The 24,112-nt window shown below is 49.9% G+C and overlaps 2 protein-coding genes across 9 annotated transcripts in view; both read right to left on the bottom strand.

Moving 5' to 3' along the window:
* The window catches only part of LOC132342707 (keratin-associated protein 5-1-like), a 45,501-nt gene extending 42,648 nt beyond the window's left edge, over window positions 1–2,853 (bottom strand). Inside the window, exon 1 of the mRNA XM_059877049.1 lies at window positions 1–2,853. This exon is cut by the window's left edge and continues 42,648 nt beyond it. Coding sequence (XP_059733032.1) covers window positions 1,942–2,853 — 912 coding nt within the window. The 3' untranslated portion in view covers window positions 1–1,941.
* WWOX (WW domain containing oxidoreductase) overlaps window positions 1–24,112 on the bottom strand; it is a 930,720-nt gene that overhangs the window by 599,031 nt on the left and 307,577 nt on the right. The window contains exon 9 of one of the 8 annotated variants that reach the window (XM_005218399.5): window positions 1–24,112. This exon is cut by the window's left edge and continues 42,648 nt beyond it; it is cut by the window's right edge and continues 27,916 nt beyond it. The gene's annotated coding sequence lies outside the window, so the exon portion shown is untranslated. 8 annotated transcript variants of the gene reach the window in all.

Below are 24,112 nucleotides of genomic sequence, written 5' to 3'. Positions count from 1 at the left end.
CTAGAATAACAAGAAATAGAGCAGGATGTGGGAGCCAGGAGGTACCGCGATCACTCTGGAATGGTTTTGTTCCAGGGGCCTGGGCTTGTTGTACGCAACAGGCCTGGGAGCCAGGACGCCGGGCTCTCAGAGACAGAAAGGGCCCGCAAGTTCAAAGAGCCCGCGATGCCTAAGAGCTCTGCGAGGTTCCGGTCTTTCTCCACGGGGTGGCCAGGTGGCGTCATGTTTCCTTTTGTTTTTCAAGTGAACATTTCAGGTTCGCATCATTTCACAGCTCTTAAAAGACTTCAGATCCTTCTGGAAAGGTCAGGGACTCTGGGCAGAAGGGGTACCTCTAAACCGTTCTGAAAAGGCTTGGTTTAAGCAGACAGAAACGGTCCCTGACTGTTGGTGGAGAGGTGGGAGGTGACTAGCGGCCTTTACCTGAACAACAGCCACCGCACCCCCTGCCTCTTTCTGGCTTAGGTACAGCCTGTTGCAGAGCCATTAGTATCGAGAGAATGGGGAGGACTTGCAATCTGCCTGGCTCAAGGGATTTTTGCGCTGGGGAAATGAACGTCCTGGGACCACAGGCATGCAGTCTCGAGCAGGCGAGCCGGGCGGCCCATCAGCGGGGATGAGTCTGCTCTCGGTTCAGTGCAGGCACATGTCACCTTGCTCCCTCCAATGGTCACCGGGACTGAGAGCTGACGACCACAGCCGTCTGGGCGACACTGCATCAGGCACTGGAGCAGACCCGTCTGCACACGCCATCTCAATGAATCCTCCAACATTTTCCCAAGTTGGCAGCTGACTGACTCCAGTATTCCTGCTTGCCAAAAATGAAGGCATGCCTATAAATGTACACACAGCTGGCCCTTGGATCCTCCTGGGATTGCCTGCAGGACCCCCGTGGACACGCGTTTCCCAGGATGCTCAGGGTTTTTACATAAAATAGCACTGTATCTGCATATAACCTAAGCACATTCAATGCTCCTCTACTTTAATCTCCAGATTACTTGTAATACCTAATACAATGCAAATGCTATACAAATAGCCGTAAATGCAATACAAACGCTCTGTTAATAGTTGCCAGCATGCGGCCAACTCAACCTTTGCTTTTCAGCTGTTTCTGGAGCTCTTTTCCCCCAAATATTTATGACTTGAGTTAGCTGAATCTAGAGGTGGGGGACCCATGGATAAGGAGGGCCAACTCTACACATGTTCATTATAAATTCTACCGATATGAAAGATGTTGGCACACTATTTAAAAATGAATCATGCAACATTCTTCATTATAAATTTCACAGGACTAGCTTACTCTCACCCAATGCTTTCGTTGCTTCTTGCCTAACTCTTGCATCCAAGGTCAAGATGCAGCTAATGAACACTGGTTGATACTTTTAAGTTAACCAGTAAGATGAAAGTAAAATAACTCAGATGGTCATTATTTTGAAATGTCACCCAGTCTTCAGTGGCACGAGTGGCTTCTGTAAGCTGGATAATAGTTTTTTTTTTTTTTTTTTTTAATTAATGTGCTAAGGAAATACCTCCTCCTTTTTATAAGGTAATGACTACAGTCTTGATACCCATATATTTAACCTGCACACTTAACACTGTAGTTACTTTTCTTCCACTAAGACAATATAAACAATCAACCAAGGCTTGGTTTATAGCTTTTGCCTATTTCCATGGTGTAAACACTCCCAAGGCTGCTGCAGACTAGCAAGGTCACCTCCCGGTGCGGGGCTGAGGACCACGTGCAGCTGCTCGCCAGCCTGTGGCATTTCTGCCATTCAGACCCAGGAAGACTCAGAAGCACAGATAAAAACAGGCAGAGGTCATAAAAGGACTACGAACCGAGGAACTCTGAGTATTCAATAGCTTTGTTTTGAATATAATTTATTAAAAAGTAAGTTTATGTGATTTAAGTTTTACTAGTATCTGTGTTTAACAACTGGGTCACAACATTTCTGCCAGCTTAAGCTCACTGCTGGTTCCAGGGAGATGGGCCGGGAGGACCCACTGGCTGCTGCTGCTGCTAAGTCGCTTCAGTCGTGTCCGACTCTGTGCAACCCCATAGACGGCAGCCCACCAGGCTCCCCCGTCCCTGGGATTCTCCAGGCAAGAACACTGGAGTGGTTGCCATTTCCTTCTCCAGGACTCACTGGAAATGGTGCCAAAGAGCCTGTAAGCGCAGACACGCATGTCACAAACACCACATGCGCACACGCACACCAGAAACAGATGCTCCTGCCACACGCGCACACGCACACGCACACCAGAAAGAGATGCTCCTGCCACACGCGCACACGCACACCAGAAAGAGATGCTCCTGCCACACGCGCACACGCACACGCACACCAGAAAGAGATGCTCCTGCCACACACACACACGCACACCAGAAAGAGATGCTCCTGCCACACGCGCACACGCACACGCACACCAGAAAGAGATGCTCCTGCCACACACGCACACGCACACCAGAAAGAGATGCTCCTGCCACACGCGCACACGCACACGCACACCAGAAAGAGATGCTCCTGCCACACACACACATGCACACCAGAAAGAGATGCTCCTGCCACACACACGCGCGCACACACCAAGAAGAGATGCTCCTGCCACACGCACACACGCACACGCACACCAGAAAGAGATGCTCCTGCCACACGCGCACACACACACACCAGAAAGAGATGCTCCTGCCACACACACACACACGCACACCAGAAAGAGATGCTCCTGCCACACACACGTGCGCACACACCAAGAAGAGATGCTCCTGCCACACGCACACACGCACACACCAGAAAGAGATGCTCCTGCCACACATGCACACGCACACACCAAGAAGAGATGCTCCTGCCACATGCACACACACACACCAAGAAGAGATGCTCCTGCCACACGCACACACGCACACGCACACCAGAAAGAGATGCTCCTGGCATAATCCTCTTGTTTTCTTTGAGAGGGAGGTAGTTTCGAACACAGCCAGGGGATCCCAGGATCGAGATGTAACCACAGCAGACAATGAAATATGTGTTCCTGGAAAGAGTTGAGGAGGTTTCACAAAGACACAGGAGGCGGATGGACCCGCACCCGCCCTTCCGCCAGGAGAAGCGCAGCACGGAGACGGCCACGCAGAGGGAGCCCCGCCGCGTGACCCACACAGCAACCCCTGCGTGGACCAGCTCCCATCAGCATCCACACTCACTTCTCCCTTCGTCCCTGCGACCACCCAGCAGCTCTTCTTTTGTTAATTTGACCCTGACGGCATGGCCCACTTTCCACTACACATGAGAGACACGCCACCTTCTTATTTTCTGAAACCTGTTACTTCCGAGGCAAAAATTGATTTGAGAAATAAGAGAGTGAGAATCGGGGTGGGCGTTGAGTCTGGAAAACAGTGATAGCCTGACATCCAGGCAAGGTGAGCCGGGCCTCTTCTGCAGGGCAGTCAGCTGTGCCCTGCAGTCAGAGGGTCAAGTCATTCTGTTCAGTCCAAGCAGGCGAGGACATGGAGGCTCCCCCACACCTTATTAGGTGAGGGGGGCGGACAGAGAAAGCAGCATCAGTACCTGATGGGTAGCCAGGCAGCGTTTCCCCTGATACATACTGCAATTCAGACGCGTTCCCAGACTGTTGGAGGTGTGTATCAGGGAGCACAGAGCTCACCTGGCTGGACAGCCCAGCACATTTCTCAAAGGGTGTCAAGGGCAGAGACAGCACGTGGGTGACACCGATGCTGTGTGCTGTTAGCTCAAGGACGAGACACCTAACGGGACATGGCATTCTCTCCCCATCTTTTCAAAACATAAAAACACAGGCAGCTTCTTATGGACGGACTGGACCAAAAGTATTCCAAAGTGCTCCCTGGAAATGCCAGAGTTGTAAAAGAGCTGCGAGATATAAAATAGAACATCCTATCGCTTGTCAGTAACACGGCGTGTTTCCCTTTTCCTTTTTTATTTTTATCCCTGAGGGTCAGTCGCTTAAAATGAACATCGGTGTTTCCCAGGCAAGATTTACATTTTCAACATGAAATCTAATCTGTGGTGCCTGGCCAGAAAGAAATATTTATATGTATGTATTGCTGTTAATCTTGTGTGTGTGTTTTTTTTTAAAAGAGTCAACACACAGAGATCATTCATACTTTCTCCACTCCATTTCTGACTCTTTTCCTTCTCTGCTCTCTGTTGGCCGAATATGACAGCACTCTCACCGTCTGTCATGTTATTCGAGATAATGTTGCCCTTGCTAGAAAGAGCTGGCTTCTTGCGTATTTACTGCAACGGCACAGATGAGGAGGCACCTGACCTGAAGCAACTGGGGCTTTGCGTAAAACAGGACCTGGGTAAGAAAGAAACAGTCCTCACCGCACCTCCAGAGAGAGTCTGCCCCCTAACGCCCAAGCCCTCCCTGCCTAGCAGTGTAGCAGCCCTGGGTCCAGGCATCATTGGGCAGGTGCTGGAAAAAGGACCACCTGGAAAGAGGTCTCTAACTTGTCCATCAGCACGTGGGTGGGTAGATGCTTTTTTTTTTTTTTTTAGGAGATGCTAGCTGGACCTTCTAGCCAGCCAGGGATGGAGGGAATCGAGAAGGAAGAGGCTCAGACCCCTTCCTTTTGCCTTTTGTTAGGTTAAAAGGTTATGAGCATCCGAGTGCTACTCTTCATTGCGGAGATTGGCCAAGTCACAGGCCGGAGTCGTTTCTGGGGCGGGAGCCGTTTCTGGGGCGGGAGCGACATAGAAAGTCTGCGCAAGCCAAGAACGCGCGTGGGCGCGGGGCCAGGGGCATGCAGCCCTCCTGTCCGCAGGGAGAGCGCGGGGCCAAGTTATGTTTGGAGGGGTGCCTCCGGCCTCCAGTGTCCTTCATTCACAGCCATGAAGCGATACCCCCGCCCCTGAAGCCCGTGGCCTCCCTCTCAAGGCAGCCAACCCCCAAGTCGATCCACCTTCTCTGGGGCACAGATCGACCCGAGCCCAGCAGAGGGCCCAGGAGCGGGGCGGGTGAGGGGCTGAGTGGACGCGGCATGCCTGTGCCGTCCCTCCAGAGCCTTCCTCCCCTCTGGAGCCTGGCCAAGGAAACGCAGGTTCCCGAGCCAAGCCCCGGCTTCTCTCTCCAAATCACATCGCTCATGATTAGGGGGAGAGAGGCCGAATCTTCCTCTGCGGCCTCTCCACCCACTCCCGATACAGAATCAGTTCATCTGGGTAATTTTTAAAGCGCAGCGCTGGGGCCAGCTGGAACCGGTCGCCTCCTCCCGGCCAAATGCTTCGAGTTTCTTCCAGCCTCGAGCGGACGTGCTCTGGGTACCGGGAGAGCCCAAGACCCAGCCAGGCCAAGAATGAGGCCCTGGCTCCCCACACCGCCCAGCAGCTGCCCCAGTGGGGAGCAAGCAGAAAGCCTGGGCTCTGAGTGTGGCTCCCTGGCTCGGAGACGAGGGTCCCTGAGATCCCAGTGCCCTGAGAGCCCTGGAGGACTGGGGTATCCGGTCTTGGCCCAGGCTCCCCGGCTGCCAGGGCCAAATGTGCGTCCCAGCCCAGAAAGAAGATGATTTTCAGGGAGCAAAAGATCCACTGTATTTGCTTTGGCCTCTTCCAGCTCTGGGGTGACCTGAGTGCCACTGAGCAGGGCCCGGGGGGGCCCTCTGACTTTATTCTAGAAACTAGGCTAGTTAAATAAGGCATTGTCAGGCCAGGAGCCGCCTCGGACTCTTGGCAAGGGTGTTGACTCAGTATGAAATAGTATCAACAGAAAAGAACAATGTTCCCTGTTTTCTCACTCCAGGCATTCTCGAGGCTGGGAGTTGGTATTCGTTTGGAATGGGCCAGGCGCTTTCAAAACTCAGTTCTGTGTGTTAAAAGATCTTTAGATCTGAAGTTCTAGGGCATGAGGGCTGCCTGTTGTGATGGCTCCTAAGGGTACCTACTGAGCTCCGGAGACTCAGAAACACTCAGGAGTGAGAACCCTGCGTGGAGAGAAGGGATCGTGCAAGATACACCACTTGTCTCTTTTCAGGCACAAAAACATACACGTTTATGCACGCTTCTTCCGGGAGCCGTGCATCTCTGCCCAGTCATTACTCATGCTAATTAACGGGTGTTTGGTTTCTAAACCATTCAGCTTCAGAACTCCTGTTGAGGTGTTCTAGGAAAATCCCATGGATGGAGGAGCCTGGTGGGCTGCAGTCCATGGGATTGTAAGGGGTCGGACACGACTGAGCGACTTCACTTTCACTTTCCACTTTCATGCACTGGAGAAGGAAATGGCAACCCACTCCAGTGTTCTTGCCTGGAGAATCCCAGGGACAGGGGAGCCTGGTGGGCTGCCGTCTATGGGGTCGCACAGAGTCGGACACGACTGAAGCGACTTAGCAGCAGCAGCAGCAGGAAGTAAAGAATCCAGCTGTGCCTCCAGCGGAGGGGCCCAGGCGTGAACCCGCAGGCCCCCTGAAGCGGGGTGTTTCAGAGTCCACGCTGAGCCTGCAAGCCCCTGACGAGCCTCCCTTCTGCTGTTTGGAACCTAGAAGTAATTCTTTCTCTCCTCCCCGATTCACAGAGATGCTTTGAGGAAGAACTGAGTCATATTCCATCAGTTCTGAGTGCAGAAGGAAGGAAAAAAATAAGGCAGTATTACTAAAAGTCTGCCACCCTACTCCCAGTTCTGGGACCAGCCCGTCCTTTGAGTATTTATAGAACAACAAAGCAACGTGGGCCCTTTCCGTGCTGGAGGAGCCCAGGAAGAAAACTGTGACGAGAAGCTCTTGAGAAATTCTTGAAATTTTGTCCAAAGATGTTTAACAAACCCACAAGGGAGAAATGCATTCTGAGAGAACAACTGTCTTGCTGATAAATATTGGTTAGGAAAATAATTTAATTTATACTTGTGAATCTTGGAGAGTATCTTTCTCATAGGATTTTCCCTAAGAAAGACAATCTTCTTGAATTCACTGTTTTTAAACTTTCCCCCCGCTTTGGGGATATTTGACTCTCTCCACTTGCCAAAGAGCTGTTTCCTAGTACATCCTAGAGAATATATGAGTTCATTTTTCCACAGATGCATTTCTATACACCTGGTATTTCAGTTATTTATTAACCATGCCTAGTTTTGTGGTTTCTAGCTTTATATCTTTAAAGTCATTAAAACTTAATAGAATTAATCATAAAAGAAATCTATCAAACACAGTTGCCAAGCACTTTCTTTTTCCCCCTGACTGACATCTTTAAAATGTATTTCAATGTTATTTATTTCATAACACCCAGGGAATAAAAAAAAAAAAATAACTTGCAGCTTCCAAGTTCAGAGAAAGCATAAAAATGTGATTTACTATTTATTGTACAGTTAGGCACATGCATATTATATACTGCATGTTAATCTTCAACTGCTAAATTTAGCAAATTTGACAACACTACCGTTTGCTAGTGAGGAAAAAGAATCGACATCTGTTCTCTTCCAGATACGATTCCTTCTTGGAAGGAATCAGAAATAGGCCCAGGCCTCCTCTTTGCTGGGTAAACTGATAGACTGCGGGCTGTTTAAATGGACAGTCAAACCACAATGCCCCCTGGTGGTAAGACGATGCATAAACATTTATTAGCATGAAGGCACACTGAATGTTGTCAAGAGAGACTTCATTTTTAATGAGGTAGAGATTCTAGTTTTAAAAATGCAAATGCGAAAAGCATAGCACATGGATGGTGCTTTAAGTAGAATATAAAGAGTCACCTGACTGTTAGTTAAGTCACAGGCATATTTAGTTTATCTAAACCACCTTGATAGAAGTGTTTTGTATTTTACAATATATTTTAATCCACAGTGAAGACTTGGGAATAGGAAGGAAAATCAGAAGTGCAGCATATATAGTTTTTAGACTAAATTTACAAAAATGAAACCATCAGCGGAGGTGGACCTGTGAGTCTGCTGGGTTAGTGTTTGTTACTGCAGGTAAAATGGAGCGAGAAAAGACTCCAGCTTTTACCAGGGGACTGGGGACCCCATCTTTCCAGCATGCTCTCAGCGGGCACCTCCGATGAGCAGCTTACAGGGAGTTTCCTCGGGTCAGACATAAATAGCGATTCTCAGGTTCCCTTAATCCAGACAGACTTCGCTTGTGAGTTAGGCCTCATCAATTTTGAAAAGAGTCAGTTAACACATGAAAGGCAGGGCTGTGGGAAGGTGCACACGTATGTTCAGTGGGAATGTGTGAGATGTGGACTCATGAATAACGCAGACAATACTGAGGCCTCATACGGATTACAGAGCACAGCACCTTCCTTTCTCAGGAAGCTGCTCTCTGCTATCTGTAGAAGGGGGGATGGAAGAGCAAGAGGAGGAATTGGGACACTTTCCTTTCTTCTCTGGAGAAGCTGAGCAATTCACAGCTTCCCGTCACACAGCAGGTAGAGTGAGAGTCCCCCAGACACCTGTGCCCATGACCCAGAGCTGCCTGCTTTGCTAATTATGACTTGTTTCTGATGCAAGACACTACCCTGATGGTTAAGATGATACTGCCCAAGAGATGACACAGAAGGATGCTGCAATGAAAGTATAATTCACACTAAAACCTGCACACGGATGTTCAATGCAGCATTATTGACAGGAGCCCGAAACTGGAAAAGATGCAGCTGTCCACCCGCTGATGAATGGATCCATGAAACGTGGTCTCTCCATACAATGAAATACTACAGTCTTAAAAAGAAAAACCATGGATATATGCTACAGCACCGATGAGCTTTGAAAACATGATGCTGAATCAAAGAAGCCAAAGACAAAAGACATGGATTCAGTGCAGTCGCTCAGTCATGTCCAACTCTTTGCAACCCCACGGACTGCAGCACGCCTGGCCTCCCTGTCCATCAGCAACTCCTGGAGTTTACTCAAACTCATGTCCATTGAGTCGGTGACGCCATCTAACCATCTCATCCTCTATCGTCCCTTTCTCCTCCCATCTTCAATCTTTCCCAGCATCAGGGTCTTTTCCAATGAGTCTTCTTCATGTCGGGTGGCCAAGGTATTGGAGTTTCAGCTTCAGCATCAGTTCTTCCAATGAATATTCAGGACTGATTTCCTTTAGGACAGACTGATTGGATCTCCTTGCAGTCCAAGGGACTCTCAAGAGTCTTCTCCAACACCACAGTTCAAAAGCATCAATTCTTCGGCACTCAGCTTCCTTTATAGTCCAACTCTCACATCCATACATGACTACTGGAAAAACCATAGCTTTGACTACACAGACCTTTGTTGGAAAAGTAATGTCTCTGCTTTTTAATATGCTGTCTAGGTTGGTCATAGCTTTTCTTCCAAGGAGCAAGTGTCTTTTAATTTCATGGCTGCAGTCACCATCTGCAGTGATTTGGGAGCCTAAGAAAATAAAGTCTGTCACTATTTTCATTGTTTCCCCATCTATTTGCCATGAAGTGATGGGACCAGATGCCATGATCTCAGTTTTCTGAATGTTGAGCTTTAAGCCAACTTCTTCACTATCCTCTTTCACTTTCATCAACAGGCTCTTTAATTCTTCTTCACTTTCTGCCATAAGGGTGGTGTCATCTGCATATCTGAGGTTATTGATATTTCTCCCTGAAATCTTGATTCCAGCTTGTGCTTCATCCAGCCCAGCATTCCTCATGATGTATTCTGCATATAAGTTAAATAAGCAGGGTGACAATATACAGCCTTGACGTACTCCTTTCCCGATTTGGAACCAAGTCTGTTGTTCAACGTCCAGTTCTAACTGTTGTTTCTTGACCTGCATACAGATTTCTCAGGAGGCAGGTCAGGTGGTCTGGTATTCCCATCTCTTGAAAAATTTTCCAGTTTGCTGTGGTCCACACAGTCAAAGAGCATAGTCAATAGAGCAGAAGTAGATATTTTTCTGGAACTCTCTTGCTTTTTTGATGATCCAACGGATGTTTGCAATTTGATTACATGGATTACATAACTCCATTTATAGGAAATGTCCAGAACTGGCAAACCCATCAAGACAGATTCCAAGGGCTGGAAGAAGGGGCGTTTGGGATGATGGCTAGGGAGTGGGGATCTCCTGGGCTAATTAGAATGTTCTAAAAGTGACGGTGGTGATGGACGGATGCACAATGCTGTGGATATACCAAGAAAATCTGCAGTTTACACTTCACATGGATGGACTGTGGGCTGGCGCACTGTGTGTGAGTGAGCTGTTTGGGTTTTTTGTTGTTGTTAACGGATACTGGAGAGCAAAGGGCGGGCAGGCCCTGCAAAGTTCCAGTGGACATAAAAGTGTTCCAGGAAGACAGAAGATGAGGAAAGGGTAACAGCCTCCAGAGAAGCACAGAAAAGCTCTGCATCAAGCAGGAAGCCCAATGTGGCTTTTTCAAAGGGGATCTGACTCTGCTCCACGCTCCCAAAAACTTTCCACAGAAAACTCCAGGAGGACATCTCTCTCTCTCTCTCTCTCTCTCTCTGAGAGATCTGGATTCAATCAGCCTGGAGCATCACTATTTATAAAGAATTTCCCAGTGGTCTTAGCGCACAGCCAAAGCTGAGTACCACTGTTTGGGAAGAGAGCCAGCTACAAAGCTGGAGTATAATGAGGAGGGAAGCTGGGCGAAACGGAGCCGGCATTCATTTGACTCTGCATCATGTCTCTACTTTCCATTCCTTCCCATCTCCCACGTTCCTATCCAAACCCCTGTGTGTGGCTGTGGCCAGTGGTCTGTGGTCATCCTCAGCCCCACCATCTGATGGTTTGTACCAATAATGCCGAAATGTTTACACAAACACAAATATCTGAACCGACCTGTCTGCCTATTTCTTCTTTTACAATATTCAGGCAGTCTTCCAAAAACTTCTTCATGATACCAAAAAAAAAAAAATCTATGCAGAGGGGAGGGTGCATTTTAAAATTCTGTGGGCACTGATTGAGAGACTCAGTCGCTGGCACCCAGTTGACCCTCTGCCCTGCCCGACACTGGTGACCGCTTAAGGATAAAAAGCCTCACCCCATCCCCACCCCCGCAGGGCTGCGCACATCTCCCTGGCTGGGTTTTAATCCAGCCTAAACATCAGCAAGCTTGAGTGTGGTACCTGCTTTGCTCACTGCCCAGAGAAGGACAGCCCCTGGCTTTGAATCCTTTTTTCTGGAACTTCTTGGAGCCAGAAAACACCAATTCCTCTCGGGGCCTGCATGGGTGTGGTCGCACACGTTCTCTCTGGGTCTGTCCTGATTGATGACAACTTTGGAAAACATTGCCTGAATAATTCATCATAGAAAGAAAAAAAAAAAAAAAAAAGCTTTGGGATTAAATGATATGACTGGAGCTTCCAGCACAAACATACAGGTGTTCTCAAAAGAGCCAGTCCAGCTGGATGGCGGCAGTTGGGAAATAATCGAGGACACCCAAAATGAACTCCCCCTTTTGTAAACGGTCATGAGGCATCCGCTCACCCCATCACACAGACGCTCGGGTGTCTCAGCCAGGCGCTCTGAAACCATGTACCTGGAACATCTTGCCGGGGGTTTGCCTGACTTAGTGGAATGGCACCCACTCAGTGAGCAGCATGCAATATATTTTTTAAAAAGACAGAAGAAGGAGAAAAGAAAGGAATGAGGGAAGGAGAGGTGAGAGGGAGGGAGAGGTGTGAAAATGTTGGCTACGTTTTCTGCTCAGTGAAGCTGAAAGGCCATGGGGGCCGATTCAATTTAATCTCGGCAACCGGGATGGAGATTTAACATCCACACTAAACACCAAGCAACCCATACAGTTGTTTCAAAGGCCCGTCTTTTCCCCGCTGCACACACACTCGCAAACACAATTAGTATTGCAGTGACTGGCAGCAGAAGCTCAGCCAGGCTGCTACTGCAAAGCTGCAGTGGGTTCAGCTGGAGCTCTCGTGTTGGTACCACGCACCCGGACCCACAAGAGGCACTTCCCACCTCTCTTGCCTGCTCTTCTGTTTCACTGTTTTTTTGTTTTTTGCTTGTTTTTCTTTATCCTTGTGCGAAATCAAAGTTTCGACCCACCTCCTCCCTTCTGCCTGTCTTAGCTCCATCCTAAAAGACTCAAGGCAGTGAAGCCTCAAAATGGCCAGGATGTGGGACTACTTAACCCCAGCTAGCCAAAAGCAGGAATGGCTGTTTACAGCACATAGAGACGAAAAGTGAGGGAAGAACCCAGCTCCATGGCATGAAACCCCAAGGTCTCGACATCCAGAGAAAACGGCCCTGCGCTGCCTGGACTGGAGTCTCCTCCCAGGCCCACTCCATGGATATGGCCTACCCATGCTGCCATCGAGTCCTGTGCTGGAGACGGGCGGACGAAGCCCGGTCCTCACTCGTGACGAGGCTCAGCCTGGAGGCGAGAGGGTGGCGTGTCAAGCCGCCCAGCATGGGGCAAGCAGCGGTCCAAGGGGAGCTGGGAGGGTGTCTGAGCGGCAATGCAGGGAGCCCTCCGTACCCAGCACAGGGAACACAGCTGCCCGGTGCCCGAGTCTCGCCGCTCACCACAGGTCAGCAAAGCCCCACCAGTCCTGCCTGGTCCTTCAGGAGGGCTAGCTCAGCTGAAAGGCAGAGAGATGGCACAGGGGCCAAGAGGAGAAAAACAGAAGGGGCTGGAGGAGAGCCAGGGGCTCCCAGAGGGCCAGTCCCTCCCAGAGAGACAGCGCCGTATGCGGGAGGCCCCTCCGAGGGCAGCGAGGCAGGTGCCACAGAACACCACCGCCTCCCCATGCACAGGCATTACGACGGAGCCGAGGCCCTGAGGCCCACGCCCCACCCTGGACCCCGTGAACTGTTCCGAGGGAAGAACGCGCCATTTCTCATACGGAAGGAAAGAGGCCCAGATGGTTGTTATACTTGGTAAAATTCAGTTTTAATCAAAGTCGGTTAATTATTGACTCAACGAGGATGAAACTAGAATAAAATCATTTTTGCCTTGAGCCAAACTATTAAGAAGCCTCACATAGTTAATAGACTAAAAGGCCTCAGAATTATTCCTTTCGCCTCCGTGATATTCAATCTTAACTCAATCATTATTGTGCTTATCTCTCAATGCCAATAAAGGAGAGACGGATGGCTGAGGACTTTGAATTTAAGAGAAAAAAGAACGTGGAATCGCCATACCAAATACCGCCACGCTCTTCCACTGAACCAACAAGACAACATGACATCCCCGCTAGGTTTTTCTTAGCACAGAAAGCTCCCCATTTTTGCATGTCACTTAACTTCCCTTTAAGCCGAATGTATGCAGCCTGTTCTCTGTCTCTGAACCGTTCCCTCACCCAGCACTAGCATTATATGTATGCCATGCGAAGAGAAACGGCAAGAGTTTTATTTTATCACAAATTCTGTGGGCAGGGCATGTGAAGCTTGGCAAAGCTGTCCCTCCAGCAAACCTTGCTCCAAGGCGGGTGGAGACGTGTTACCTTCACCCCTTACTTTACAAGCTCTGATAGGACTAGAGTGGGCCCCACCGATGACGGGGTAAAACTTACAAAGCAGTAGGAGTAAACCGTAAAGTACAGGCTAGAAAGTCTAACAGAGTTGTTTGTATTCTCTTTAGGTTGATGGCCCTGACAATTTCCTAAAAATATCAAATTTTCTTGAAACATCTTTTTTCGCAAGTTTTACTACTTTCAGCATATAATTAGTCTACCTTTTATTTTATTTTTTGCCTGTTTTGAAATGTAACACTACAGTGTCTGGTGAGAGACAGTCAACAGTGATGCCTTGGGACCCAGGCACTGCCCTGCAATGCAGTGAGGGCATCCACACCAGTAAGCACATCCAATATGCAGTAAGGTGTTGGTGGAAGGCAGTAATAAGCTACTATTTCTGCCCACAAACCAATTATCCTAATGCCCATTTGCTATTTCAATACTTATTGTCATTGGCATAACCCCCAAACAGACCCATGGCTTAAAATCAGTTGCCTCATGAGCATAAAACATACGAACTAAGAACCCACTACCTTAGTCTCAGATCTCTCCTGATGGCCAGTGGTCACAGTAAGATGTTACCAGTGAAAAATTCCAGCTTCAGTTACCAGCAAACTGCCAGACTCCGCACAGATGTCCTTATTTCAGAGGTAAATATGCTTTTCCACTTATCTCAGACTTTTATATAAGTGTGATTATTTAAAACTCACAATGAAAAACAAACCTTGGTAAATCAGGCAGATACCGCTCCACTGCTATTTAGGATGACAACAAGCCAGAACACTGCCTGGCCGAGTGCTGGCAAGGGTGTGGCTAACGAGAACCCTTGCTCACTGCTTGAGGGGATGTGAAATTGGCCAGCCATTGTTAAAGAGGCAGTCTGGCACTTTCTTACAAAAATAAACATACTCTCAGCATATAAACCAGCAACTGTGCTCTTCTGTATTTACACAAATGAGCTGAAAACTTATGTCCACACAGAAACCTACACAGGGATATTTACAGACAGTTTATTCATAATTGCCCAAACATGGAAGCAACAAAAATGTCCTTCGGTGGGCAAATGGAAGAGCACACTTGGATTCGTCCAGACAGCGGAGTACTGTTTGGTGCTAAACAACAACAGCACAAGCAAAAATCTATGAGCCGGTGAGGAGACACGGAGGAAGCGTCAATGCCTATGTCGAAGTTAAAGAAGGCAATCTGCAAACGCTTCTAGTGACAGCTGTATGCTTCCAACCATGTGACGTTCTGGAAAGGGCAAAACTGTGGAGACAGTCACGACATCAGGGGCTGCCATAGGTTAGAGGTGAAGGAAGGATGAAGAGAGGGGAGTCCAGAGCACTCAGGGCAGTGAATCTACTCCAGGCAAAAGGACGCTGACGGGTACACGTCACCAGACCTCTGTCCAGATGCATAAACGTCCCACACAAGCGCTGAGCACCAAGGTGAACCGCGGCCTGGAGGTGACGGTGATGCGGCTCCGCGGGCTCATGGAGGGTAGGAAACGTGCCCTCGGGGTGCGGGGCGGGGGTAATCTCTGCACTGTTCTCAGTCTCGTTGCGACCTTAAAACTGCTATAAAAAAATAAATAAAGCCTAGTGGAAAAACAAAAAAACTGGCAAAGGAACAAATTCTGAGTGACACTGGAAGAACCCTGCTGCCGGTGGATCTTTGTGTGGCTGTACACAGCTCTGGAATCAAACCGCTTCGTCCAGTCGCCTGCGTGCACGCACCCTCACCCCGTACCCAGCTCACCGCCGTGCCGGGCCTGGGTAGAAACATACCTATCGGAGGGCTGCCAGCTACTACACGCCAGGGCCACAGGCGTACGGACACACAGGTTTCGGGCCTCAGCATGCGATACCCCCACAGCTCCCGGCAGAACCTTTCTGGATAGCACCTCCTTCCAGAGTTTGCTATGGACATCATTCTTGGCAAAAGTGAGCGTCCTTGATTTCTGAGCACTCTGTTCTCCTTCCTGAAGGTTCCACAGAGGCTGACAGGAGAGAAGCGGGTGCGTGATGGCCTGTGCCTGCAGCAGTGACCTGTCTGCTTCTGTGCGATGGCTCAGGGAAAGGCGTCCTGGGAGGCTGGGCTGACCTGTCCCCATCTCAGACCCAGGCCCTCAAAGACAGCCTCCCATCTTCCCGGGCACAGTGGTCACCAGCCCGTAAGGGCACAGCCAGCACGGGGGTTCTATGTACTGTGTTGTCAGTGACATGCTCCAAAGGGGCCCCAGCAGCTTGGGGTGTGCACAGCACATCCTTCCTTGCCTTCCATGGCCACATGCACAAACGCATGTGGGACGCACCCACCCATCTACCACCGCCCACCTGGGGACATGCGACAGTCCTGGGACAGGACGGACACCTCGAACAGCTGCCAAGAGAGCGGAAGAGACCCACAGGACGCCAGCCACCTGCTGATGGACGTGATTCCTCCCTTCAATTCCACCTCCAGTTCGTCAGAGACACGGCATTCTCTCCTAGGACTGCATTCCTAAGGACATCGGCATCTGTTTATAGCTTTACGGAGGCCAAGCACCAAACAGGACTACAAACGTGTGCTTGACTTTCAGCCGCAGGGAAATGGAGAATGAACGCGGGGAGGCAGGGTACTCCCTTCAGAGGAGAGAGATCATGCCTGAAGCCTGCAGAAGGTATGACAAGGATGGGGGTACGCCTGGGATCCTGGGGAAGCAAAAGAAAAACAGAGGGGCAGAGGGCCAAGATGAGCTGGTGAAGCAAAGGAACACCAAGTGGAGAAACAGTCCAAAACAGCAACCAGCTGAATGAAAACCCATCATTCAGATCCAGACCCTCAGGCAAGTGATCAGAAGACTTGGTGATTTTTCCAGCTAAAATGTTCCTGTCTTAGGGAATTTCTGATAATAAAAATAAGTTTACTGATTTTGATTCTTCGACGACACAGAGTCATCTGAAATCACAAAAGTCGTCCCTGGTTGTTATTATTATTATTATTTTTTGTCCCTGGTTATTAAAAAAATGAAAAGAAAGAAAACCAAGGATAGGCTGGCCTAAGGCAAAACGTGATTCTTTTCCCATCGCTTCCCACCCAAGCCCACCCCCAGGGGAAGTGCCTGACAAAGTGCCGGCCACACGTCTTCCGAGATCTTTTCCTATGCGCACACAGATGCGTATTTTTTAAAATGATTCTTAATTAAAAACAATACAGATCAATGAAGCATCTCTACTTTGCAGTACATCATGTCTGGGGTCCTGACCCGCGGGGCTTGGCCATGGAATAAGACTGCTCTGTCCAGGTGGTGGATGGAGGCGAACGGGGCTGGGGTAAAGCAGCGGAGGAGGAAATAACAAGGCTCTCTAAGGACGGGCCTGAAGCCCTCGGAACCGGCTGTCACCCCGCGATGGACAGCAGCCTCTTACTCCACTGACAGGCCTTCCTCCAGCTATAGCATCTCGACTGTAATTACAGGAAAGGCCATACCATAAAGATGGGGGGAGGAGCTAATTGACCAAAAGTTCAATGTGCTGACTCAGGGACCAACCGATGGCCGAGCCTTACATTTCTTTTCCTCCCAAAGCCACTGATGTACAGTCCATTAAGCGGTGACCATCCTGACCCAGGAGGTGGGGTACTTCCTACCAAAGCACATGCACGAGCCCCACCCAGAGACCCCCGGCCTGTGCAGCAGAAACGCCCCTGGTGCTGCCAGACGAGGGGGCCCTCCACGGGCTCCGAGGTTACTTGCTGCTGGTTCTGTGCTCTTCGGTGTGCCTGCTGCTTTCTGTTTGTTTCATGTTCATTTACTGACCTGTCCAAAATCCAAAAGCAAAGACATGGCCTTGAGGTCCAGACCCCCAACTCTGTTGCCTTCTGACAATCATCGAAGTCCAGAATTCCCACCCTGCTTAATCAATCCAAATGGAGAGAAGTTTCCGGATGATGCTGTGCCTTGCTGTGGGTAAGAACACAGACTTTAGAGGGTCAGACAACTATTTCAGCTGCGTGCTCTCAGCCTGCTCGCTTACCTTCCATGTGTCTCAGTTTTCTCATCTCCAAAATGAGTATAAGATAGTGTTAGGTGTTCATTTATGTAAAGCACACACAAAGAGGGCCATGGTTACACAGGTTTATCTGCATATAAGTGCATACCAAGTGCTATACAGGTCTTAGCTACACGTATTACGTTGTTTTCACGGTGATGTCACTTATCACAACTTGTAAAGAATGACTCCCTTTAAACACCCTGAGGATATTTTACAAATAACCCACCTGACACTCTAAGGGCCTGGCATGACCGAATGCAACTGCTCTTCTCTGCTGTGAGAGAGTAACAGACACACACTATATACCCACTCAAGTGGACACAGCTTGATGCAACAGACACATTCCTGAAACTGTGCATACATCAAACTACACTTCCACTCAACCTGGGTACACCTGCCTCTGCAATGGGTCTTTCAAGGAATCCTTTCTGTTCCAGGAAAGCTTCTAGACCAGAACAACACGAACCACCAGTCCTAATACACATATTCCTAACAGAGGACATTTCATTACACAGCCCCAGCTTATGGCTGGAGAGTGAGGGTCACATCCGGGCAGGCAGTGGAACTCTAAGACATGCATTATCCCTTTAGGTAACTGGCTCAAAGTTTTCCCAGCCACGTGCTGGAAGGTGGGCCAAGCTCTGACAGCAAAACATCACCAGGAACAAGATACCCAGAGGTGTGACTGCTGCACAGGTGGCCTGCTTGTCCTCTTCAGGAAGAACTGTGATGCTTTCATCAAAGCATCACCCTGCAAGGATGGCAGATAAAGAGTATCTGCTGCACTGACTGCGGACGGTTAGTGACGGCCACTTGGAGTCCTGTGCTGAGCACAACTCTGATTGATTAGTGGTGTCTGTCATGGTTAACGGAGAAGGCACTGGCACCCCACTCCAGTACTCTTGCCTGGAAAATCCCATGGACGGAGGAGCCTGGTGGGCTGCAGTCCATGGGGTTGCTAAGAGTCGGACACGACTGAGCGACTTGTCTTTCACTTTTCCCTTTCATGCATTGGAGAAGGTTAAAGGACTTGGGAGTGCATGCATGCACGCTGGTCCTCCCCATTCCCATACTTATGGTGCACAAGTACTCAGTGATAACAGGGCTAAAAACTCCTGGTAATTTGTCAAGAAGGCTACAGATGAAGGGAAAACACACATTTGGGTATGACACTGTGAATTCTCTCACAACCACTTACTCCCTGAATTATAACTCTGTAAGTTGCTGCAAATTATTCAGGGCACATAAGCACCACAATAAAACTTCCCTCCAGCCCCAAATACATACAGAAAATCTCCACATAATTCCAGTCTCCCTTAGGAGGGAAGGGAAACATGGCTTCGGTAAATCCTCCCAGTGGCAGGCCCTGGGTTGTGTCGCGAAGGTCAGAGATCACCTCATGGTCACTGTCAGGGTTCCAGACGTAGCGGAGAGTGCTGACATGAGTCCCAATCCATCCAGTGTGAACTGGATGCTGCAAATGCTTGATTCCAACACACTGTGCAGCCGGGCTTTATATACGATGATAAAAGTGTCACTAGGAAGTCAGAAGAAAGGCCTTGATTGCCAAATAGTCCCTGAGGTGGACTGTCCAGTGGACCACGTCATGGGTGACCTGCCCACTGGCTAGAGGGGAAAAATCAGTAACGTCAAATAAGCCTAGAGACACACATGTACACACACATGTGCGTGCACACCTTCAGAAGACACGTGTCCTTCAAGACTGTGTGGTTGATGACATAGGCCGCATTCACTGGCCTTCAGCTTAAAAACCTCCCCCATCAGCTGTACACACATCACTGCCACCTGTGGGGACTGTCTGCTGCCCTCGCTGTGGCAATGTCACCCACCTTCTGGGTGCTCAGCTAACTGTGATGTGAAGGCGGCCAGCTGGGGATCTCCGGGGGAGAAGGCCAAGTTTCAGAAGTCTACAGAAGGACACCCCACAGCCCTGGCTCTGCGCACTTAGACGTCAGACGTCTCAGCTGCAGGGAGAAAGGCAGGGGAAGATGCAGATCAGCAAAGCTGTGAGCCCCAGAACCTTGATGCAGGCAACAGAGCAAGGAGGGAGACGGAGAGGAGGCACGAGGGCAGCAGGGGACATTCGGGCCCCCAGAGGCATCTGCTGCCTGCCGCCCCCATCCCCAGATGACTGTTATTCAGAGCAGCTTCATAGGCTCAGATTTTCCAGGCAGGTCAAGATCAGCTCTCATCTTCCAGCTTGCAAATAAAGAAACTTCAGGGGTGAGTCAGCCATTTCCAGTGTGACTGGACTTTGTAATTGCTCCCACACACGTGCAACGTACCCTCTTACACTTCACCCCAAAACAAAACACCAAAGCCATTACATCTTAAGTAGAGGCCAGCAGGAGGGGAAGGGGAGAATTACATCCAACCACTGTTCACTGAGCACCTATTAGGTGCCCAGCCTGGGGTAGAAACGGAATAAAACACGGTCCTTTCCCCCATGAACCATGCCATCTGATGGGAACGACGAAGGTGTAACTGAACGATCAGGATACAGAAACGCCCACACCACTGAGGGAGGAGGTGATGCTGTCTGGGCGAGTAGAGGTCTGGGAAGGCTTCAGGGAAGAGGTGACACCAAGAGCTGAGTTCTGAAGGATGAAGAGCAGTCTGATGACAGATGGATGAGCCTGGGAAGCCTGGGCAGAAAGCACGGCTGGCACCGAGGGTTCTGCCTGGTGAACCCAGTTCAGTTTGGCTGAAGCACAAAGCTGCCCTCAGAGGGAAAGAGGCTGCAGCCATCAGCAGGCCAGATCAGGGGCTTGCAAGCCAAGCTGGGCAGCTCAGCAGGGCTCTCACAGGAGCTCACAGCCAGTTTCATTCAGAGACACAGATACACCCGTGCTCATGAGTCCTGCAACTGGCAGTGGGGAAGGTTCCCGCAGCTCCTTCATGAGCACCTCGTTTAGAGGAGAGAAGCGGTGGAGCACAGGATGCCAGGGGAGCCCCACGCTGGAAGAGGCAACAAGGGCAAGACAGCAGTGGGCCTGGTTCACCGCACGATAGGGCAGCAGAGCGCACAACGGCTGGAGGCTCAGGCGGGCACGCTCCGCAATCCAAAGATGGCCTCTGAGCCACAAAAGGGGCCTGCGCGCCCTCTGGCCTCTGCACAGCCTCAGAGGGCCCTGGCTCTCTGTTCTCTGTCCCCGACAAGCCAGAAGGCAGGAATCGGCCCAGTGCTGGAAACAAGTGAGTGCAGCTGACCGTAAATCAGTTTACAGGGACTACGGCAGACAGCACAAGAGGGTGCCGCCAACGACGGGTGCAGAAGGAGCCTGTGCGATGGCGGGAGACGGGGGACCTGCGTAAGGACGAGTCAGTAACACGTCTGTTACTTACACGTCAGCAACAGATCACGTCCCCGTGAAAACCACTCATTATACCCCAAAGTTAGTGCGGTAACAAAATCATTCCAGCGTCAAACAATTCCGAGCCCTTTCAGGACACTTCTACTGGTTCCTGACGGATGGTCATCATGACCCCTGTATTATCACCTCACCAATGACCTTGTGTGTCCTCGATTAGGAAAAGTTGACCAGCCCTAAATAAAGGCAAATCCACCCCACCAAAAAAAAAAAAAAATTTCCCCCAATCTGAACAAATCGTTTAGTGTAAAAATAAACAGAACTAGAAATTGTCTCTAATAAACTAATATTAGTCTCCCCAGAGGGTTAATTATGTCGCTCCGTATTTTAAGAAGAATGTAAATTGCCAGTTTCAACAGATGTTCTTTTAAAAGAATTGGTTAGCTGGGAAATGATGGGTCTTTGTTAGAGCTTACCCCAGTGGAATCTACACATTAAAACCATCTGACTATCTGTCAGCCCCCTCCACCAACAACTGCTACCACACCAGTGATACACCCTTTGGTTATCAGCAGCTTTAGGGACAAGGCTTGGCGGCGAGAACTGAGGTCTCAGACACCAGACAACCAGCTTGGAGATTTCTAACTGCCCTCGACCACGGCCAAGACCTCCATAAGGCCCCTGCCCATCATTACAGGCCCCTGCTTGGGTGTCAGGCCAAGGGCATTTCCGCCCTCGCCTTGTATCCTAAAGAGGGAGACCAGGAGACCACAGAGGACAGGGTTAGAGTGCTCCGGAACCACGAGGCTTGTCCAGTCTCGACATTCCAGCGTGCACGGCGCATGTGACGCACACATGCATGCACACGTGGTGGAAACCCCCTCTCAGGGGACGACAGCGCAAGCATCGCCGTGAAAACACTGTCAGAGAAACAAAGCAGAGATCATGAATGTTCCCGTCGTTTTCTCCCAAAGGGCATTCTGTAGACACTCACAGGTCTGTTATCAGGAACACAGAGGGGGCACTTCAGCCAAGTAATGAGAGAGAAAGTCCTCCATGAGTTAGCTATTCCAACTCACACAACCTCCCCCGGCCTGGGGGCATGGAGGCTCCTTGCGCCTGAGTGTCAACCTCACTTAATCTAAAGCTTCCTCGTCACCCTGCTTAGACCCACTTCACAGACAACACTACTGAGCCTGGGGGACATTAATGACGCCTCCCTACAATTCCACAGAAAGTGCATGCATTATTAACCTGTTGGCAACGAGCATGAAATCTCATCTCAGTTAGAAAAGTGGGCCACGGATGATGACTCTTCTCAACAGTTTCTGCAAAGATCGGGCCCTCTGCAGAGACTAGGCATGTCCCTGTCCCCCAGGCAGGATGGGTCCTGGTGGCTGAGGGCCACTGTCCAAGGGGATGACCTCGATGGCCTTAAGAAAAAACGACAGTAAGAGCGGGTGGGGCTTCCTGAAGGCCTGCTCTGCATCTGAGCTAAGAAAGACACCCACTGTTCACTGTTTAATTTGAACACTCAGCTACTCTGCCATAAGAGATCACCATGTCCATTGAGCAGGCAAGAAAAATGAGACTTGGAGAGGTGAATCCCACTGTCCCGGGGACACTCAGCTCCTAGGCGGCCCAGAAAGCACAGTCCCGGTCTGCCTGGCGCACAGCCCAGCCGGTCCACACACTCGCTGCTGCAGCTGACGCCTGAACACGCAGAACACCGACAGCACCTCCGCAGCAGCTCCAAGGCCCTGGGCCCAGGGAAAGGCCGGCCCAGCAGAGTCTATCCGGCCACGCAGAGGATGTCAGGGCAGACCCGGCAGAAAAGCCAGAGAGCCCCCGTCTGCAGAGAGAAACTCAAGAGAATCCCTCGTGGGCCTGAAAAGGGGACTTGGGTGTAGCACTATGCAGGGGGAACATGATACAATTTCCAGGGGGTGCCCTTCATCTAGACTGGATATGAAGGGCCCCTAGAAATGAGTTCTCTGCTGGGAAGGAGCGATCCTGAAATCCATCCTGTGCTGACTGCTCAGACTGTGTCACCTTAAAGGCTACTGGGTTAAAGCACTTCCTCCAAAAAAGAAGCACTGCTCCCATCCCCTGCACGCCCAGCCAAGGGCAGGGGGAACCTTTCAGGGCTCCCACAAGCACACTGCCCAGGCCCCAGTGAAACCCCCACCTGTCACACAGCTCAGAAGCGAGTCTGTGACCACAACCAACAACAGAGGAGGAAAGGGCCCGCCCACCCACTCTAGAGACCCCCTTTCTTCCTCAGGAGCCCGGCACCTATGGAAGCTGGTTCTTGGGTAGAAATACTGCTTGGCTCCCTCCTGGATAGGTCCCTGTGCAGAAACTGACCTGGTTGACATAAGGATGCCTTATTTACAAGTCTAATATTCTGGGAGGGCTGGCTGTCTCTGGAAGCCAGAGAAAGAGAGGGTTAAATACAATGGGAACATCTCTATTCTTCCTTTCCTATCCTTGTAAGTGGTTAAGAGCTGTGGCTCTGGAACAGTGGTTCTCAACCCCAGGGAAAGGGTATCCGTCAGTATTTGGATACAGTTTTCATTATCCCTTCTCAGGTATAAAGGTTGCTATGGTGTTCAGTGGGCCTAAGCCGGGGATGCTGCTAAATATCCTACAACGCACAGGACAGAGTCCCGCAGGAAGAAGGATCCCACGCCCAACGTCAACAGCTCCGGGGTTAAGAAACCCTGGGTTAGAAAGAAGAACTACAAGCAGTCCCCAACAGACAGCTGAAGGGGCCGCGACTTTCTGATTGTTCAGAAACCTCAGCATAGGCGGCCCGGATGTTATAATGACAGGCAAGCATGTCACATCAGTGAGTGACTCCCTTCAAACGTGGGGGCTGATCCTAATATGTCTCATTAGTCCGAATCAGTCGATGGGATACGGAAATGTGGAAACAATTCCCAGAAGCTCAATTCTGCTGATGCATCTGTTGTTTTTTTTTTTCCCCCCGCCCCCCAGGGGGAGAAAATAACCAAATTCTTACTTTAGTCATTCAGGGAAAACTAGCACCTGTCTATATCAACATGCTGGAGATGAAAAAAGAAAAAAAAACTGAAAAAAAAAAAAGAGATAAATTATTTATCCAGCATAAATATTAAAGAAAATTGCAAAACAGAGTCTGGTGTCACCATGCTGCTATTACAAAATCATCTCGTTATAGCTTCTGGCAAAATGCTGTTGTCCTTAATATCAGTACAACAGAATTGTCTAGGATGTACCAGGCGGGCTGCGTGCGTCTGCTTGCTGTCGAGGACACTTTAGCAGCCTGACAACCGACTCATCACGCCCCAGCAGAAAACTGCA

The sequence above is a fragment of the Bos taurus genome, chromosome 18 (genome assembly GCF_002263795.3).
Source record: "Bos taurus isolate L1 Dominette 01449 registration number 42190680 breed Hereford chromosome 18, ARS-UCD2.0, whole genome shotgun sequence".
NCBI lineage: Eukaryota > Metazoa > Chordata > Mammalia > Artiodactyla > Bovidae > Bos > Bos taurus.
This window is presented reverse-complemented; position numbering and strand designations above follow the sequence as displayed.